The sequence below is a fragment of the Haemorhous mexicanus genome, chromosome 6 (assembly GCF_027477595.1).
Source record: "Haemorhous mexicanus isolate bHaeMex1 chromosome 6, bHaeMex1.pri, whole genome shotgun sequence".
NCBI lineage: Eukaryota > Metazoa > Chordata > Aves > Passeriformes > Fringillidae > Haemorhous > Haemorhous mexicanus.
Window position 1 is genome coordinate 55103299 of NC_082346.1, and position 4134 is coordinate 55107432.

General features: G+C 59.5%; 1 protein-coding gene across 1 annotated transcript; it reads left to right on the forward strand.

Annotated features, from left to right (window-relative positions):
• Positions 1-2023: 2023 nt before the first annotated feature.
• DIO3 (iodothyronine deiodinase 3) lies at positions 2024-3759 on the forward strand. The gene has a single exon (XM_059850343.1). The coding sequence runs from the start codon at positions 2330-2332 to the stop codon at positions 3152-3154; it is 825 nt and encodes a 274-aa protein (XP_059706326.1). The 5' UTR covers positions 2024-2329; the 3' UTR covers positions 3155-3759.
• Positions 3760-4134: the final 375 nt, after the last annotated feature.

Sequence of the window (4134 nt, forward strand, 5' to 3'; positions counted from 1 at the left end):
CAATTTGTTATTGCGTCTCTTTAGAGGCTTTAATTTGTGGTTTTCAAGATTGCATAACTGCACAGAGAGGTGGTGAGAGGCCCACATGAATAGTTCAAAATAAGTTTGACAATATAGTAAATATCTACTCAGTAATTTTCCCTGGACTGAGCACCGTGGAATGCCAAAGAAGTTATTAATCAGGCTAGTGGATGAACGTGGCTTTATGAGGGCTGGAGCATAAGTTTCCCCTCAGATGTTAAAATGCTGAATTACCTTGCTGCTGACTGCAACTAAAGATGACGCACCAGGGCACTACAAACCAGCCGTCTGATCAGATTGGTCTAAACCAGCCTATTCAGAACCAGATAAAGAAAAAAATAAAATGGGATTTTAATTTTGCCTTTTATTTAGGGTTCTTGTAATAAGTTACATAAAAATTAAGCAAGCTGCCTAGCCTCCCATGAGGAGGCTCAGCATTCATTTTTCCATTTCACAGATGATAGATGGGAGGTGCAGACATGCAAAGTCACTTTTGAAGCACAAACTGCGGCTGAGGGAATTGCAGGTCCTCAGGGTCTTTGGGAATCTGCAGCCAGAGACCTGGCAATGGCCACAGGCAGAAACAAGGCACTCAGGACCCACAGGCACATTGGGTTGCATGTCCCAAAGTCAGTGTGACAGGCACCTGGGTGAGTGGTAGCTGCAGCAGTAGCTCAGGGTTGCATGAGCCGCATTTGCATAGCAGAGGGCAGTGTTCAGCGTTTTGGACAAGTAGTGTCCCTTTCTGAGGAAGCTGGTGGGAAAACGAAGTGCATGCTGCAAGCTGGGAACCCTGCAACACTGGAGTGGCAAAGTTCTGAGCAGAGACACCAAATTACATTTAAGCTCTGTGCTTCTGGGACAGGTCTCCATCTAGTTCAGCAGGAAGGAATTTGCAGGCCATAAATTCCTTCTGATGGGTGAAGACTGAAGGTGGACAGTCAGTTTTCAGCCCTGCATAGTGAGCACTTTGCTACTGATACACAACTCACCCAACCCACAATGACTCGCATGTCCACTCTGAGGACAGCACAGACAACACATGGCCAGGTCTACCTGGCCATGCCCGTGAGGTGACACTTCAACCCTCAGTTTAAGGATTTTGCCAGACCTAGTCCCGTGAGAAGCTTGTGTTTCTATGTCACTCGACAGGTGCAGAAAAGTACGGCTGGCTCCTCCTGGGGCGCCGTAAAGGAGTGTCTGCCCTGACTCGCTGCTCTCCGGGATGCAGCAGGACCCCAGAGAGCAGCGGGACATCGCAAACGCAGCGCTCTCCTCCTGCCGCCTCCGCCGTCCCCTCTGCCCACCCATTGTAGCGCTTCCCGCAGTACCGGCCCGGCAGTGGCCGCGATGCAGCTCCGTACTCCCGAGTGCCGTGTGGGGCAGGTGGCGGGGCCCGGGCAGGTGGCGGGGCCGGGGCCGGGCGCGGACGCACCGGCCTGGGCTGAGGGGCCCCGCGCTCCCGCCGCCGCCGCGGCTTCTCGGCCAACAGCTCCCTCTGGCGGCCGCCCGCGCCCCTCCTCCGCCCGGGGCAGCGCCCACCGGCCCGCGCCCACCTGGTGCCCCCCGCGCCGAGGCCGCCGCCGCCGGGGCCCGGCCCGCCCAGCGCGGGTCCGGGGGAAAAGGGGGGCCGGGGCAGCGCCCGCCGCCCGTCCCGCCGCCGCCGCCGCCGGAGGATGTGGCGGCGGGTTCGAGACCCGGGTGCTCCCCCGGCGCCGGGGCGTGCGGTGGGGCGGAGGCTGTGCTCAGGGGGCGACCGGGCTGCCGGGGCGGGGAGCGGAGGGAGGCGCGGGAAGGGACGCGGCGATGGCGGCCTGTCCCCGTCACCTGCAGGCGCTGCCGGGACGGCCGCGGCCCGCGTTCCCGCCACGGCCGGTGCCCGCACAGCCCGTGGGGAGCCGGGCGGGGGGCGGGCTGTGCCTGTTGCATTGTCCTTCGCGGGGCTGTCCGTGAGCGCCCGCCGCTATCTGAGGCCGGGGACCCCGGCGGTGCCCTGTGTCGGACTCTCTGCCCCGCCTGATAGCGGCTGCACCCTGCTCCGTTGCACGTCCCTTGCGGCTCCCGCCGGGGCTCTCTCCCCTTTTGTCTGTGTATTTTTAGGTCATTAGAGTGGAGGGGTAGGTAATCCCCAGGCTCAAGTTCCAGAGGGGCGGGTTCTGGACGGAGGTGGAGTCACTTTTCATTTAAATCCCTGACTATAAAATGGGCTTAAAGAGAAGCGGGATCTCAGCTGTGCTGCACAGACCCCGGCACGCAGGGTGCGTGGGGGCCCCCCGGCAGCCAGCGCCCTGCAGCACAAGCCGCTACGATGCTCCACTCCGTCGGCGTTCACACCTTGCAGCTGCTCACCCAGGCGGCCGCCTGCATCCTCCTATTTCCCCGCTTCCTGCTCACCGCCGTGATGCTCTGGCTCCTGGATTTTCTGTGCATTAGGAAGAAGATGCTGACGATGCCCACGGCGGAGGAGGCGGCCAGCGCCAGCGAGGAGCCGCCCCCCGACGACCCCCCGGTCTGCGTGTCCGACTCCAACCGCATGTTCACGCTGGAGTCGCTGAAAGCCGTGTGGCACGGGCAGAAGATGGACTTCTTCAAGTCGGCGCACGTGGGTTCCTTGGCCCCTAACCCCGAGGTGATCCAGCTGGACGGGCAGAAGAGGCTCCGCATTCTGGACTTCGCCCGCGGCAAGAGACCCCTCATCCTCAACTTCGGCAGCTGCACCTGACCCCCGTTCATGGCCCGCCTGAGGTCCTTCCAGCGCCTGGCCGCGCACTTCGTGGACATTGCCGACTTCCTGCTGGTGTACATTGAAGAAGCACACCCCTCCGACGGCTGGGTCAGCTCGGATGCAGCCTACAACATCCCTAAGCACCAGTGCCTCCAGGACAGGCTGCGGGCAGCTCAGCTGATGAGGGAAGGAGCGCCCGATTGCCCCCTGGCCGTGGACACCATGGACAATGCTTCCAGCGCCGCCTACGGTGCCTACTTCGAGAGGCTCTACATCATCCAGGAGGAGAAGGTGATGTACCAGGGAGGCAGAGGACCAGAGGGCTACAAGATCTCGGAGCTGAGGAGCTGGCTAGACCAGTACAAAACTCGGCTCCAGAGCCCCAGCACGGTGGTCATCCAAGTGTAAAAAGGACCTGGCAAGAAGCGCAGGGGTGGAGAGGCGAGGGAGGGCGGGAGGAGAGGTGGGGAGGGAGAAGGCACTGCGTCGCGGATGGCAGGAGCTGTCTTCCCGCGGGGACACTCGAAGGAGGCTGCTGTGCGAGCTTTCGAGCAAGACGTGCCATAGTCCTTTCTCTATTCAAATCATGTTGATTTGCCAGCCACGCTCTGTCAATACTGTATTTCCATGTGCGTTTTGTAAATAACTCTTTTTTCCTTTTTTTTTTTTTTTTTTTTTTTTTAGCCTTTACTATTTTTTAAGGAGGCTCTCTTCCTACGGGATCTGTTCCCGGCTGCGTGTGTGCGCGGGTGTGTGTCTGAAAAGTTGTGTACAAGTGCTCCGTGCTGCCTAGCAAGTGCTAACTGGGATTTCTAGTATTTCTTTGTGATGACCGATTTTGAAATGGGTTTCTCTAATGCCAGGAAATCGCGTCTGATGTTGTCAAATACTAGAACTGCCAATAGCCAGAGCTGGACGGAATGTCCTATTTATGTGGGGGGGTTTTGTAAAACGTTCGTTCACCTTCCTTTTTTTTATGAATTTTTTTAAATAATAAAGGTTGAGTAACTACACGTCTAAGGTTGACTGCCTTTCTCTATCTTCAGACCGCTACGTTCACTTTCCCTTTCGCCTACCTCGCAGCACCCCCCCGCAGCCGAGGAGGGGCAGGCGGAGCGGCAGGCGGGAGAGGATGCGCTGCCGGGGGCTCGGGGGCGGCGAGCTCAGGCTCGGCAGCGGCAGGAGCGCGCACCCGCCCGCGACCCGGAGGAAAGGGAGAGTACTGGGTGTCCCCATGGGGAAATCCAAACCTTCGGGGCCCCTGGGGGAGGAGACCGGTCAGGAGGACCGGTCCCTCAGTGACCCCGGCGAGCCGGCCCCGGATTGAGCCCTGAGCCCTGGAGGGCGAAGGTGCAGGGCTGACCGGCGCTGTGCAGGCAAGTGAGTCC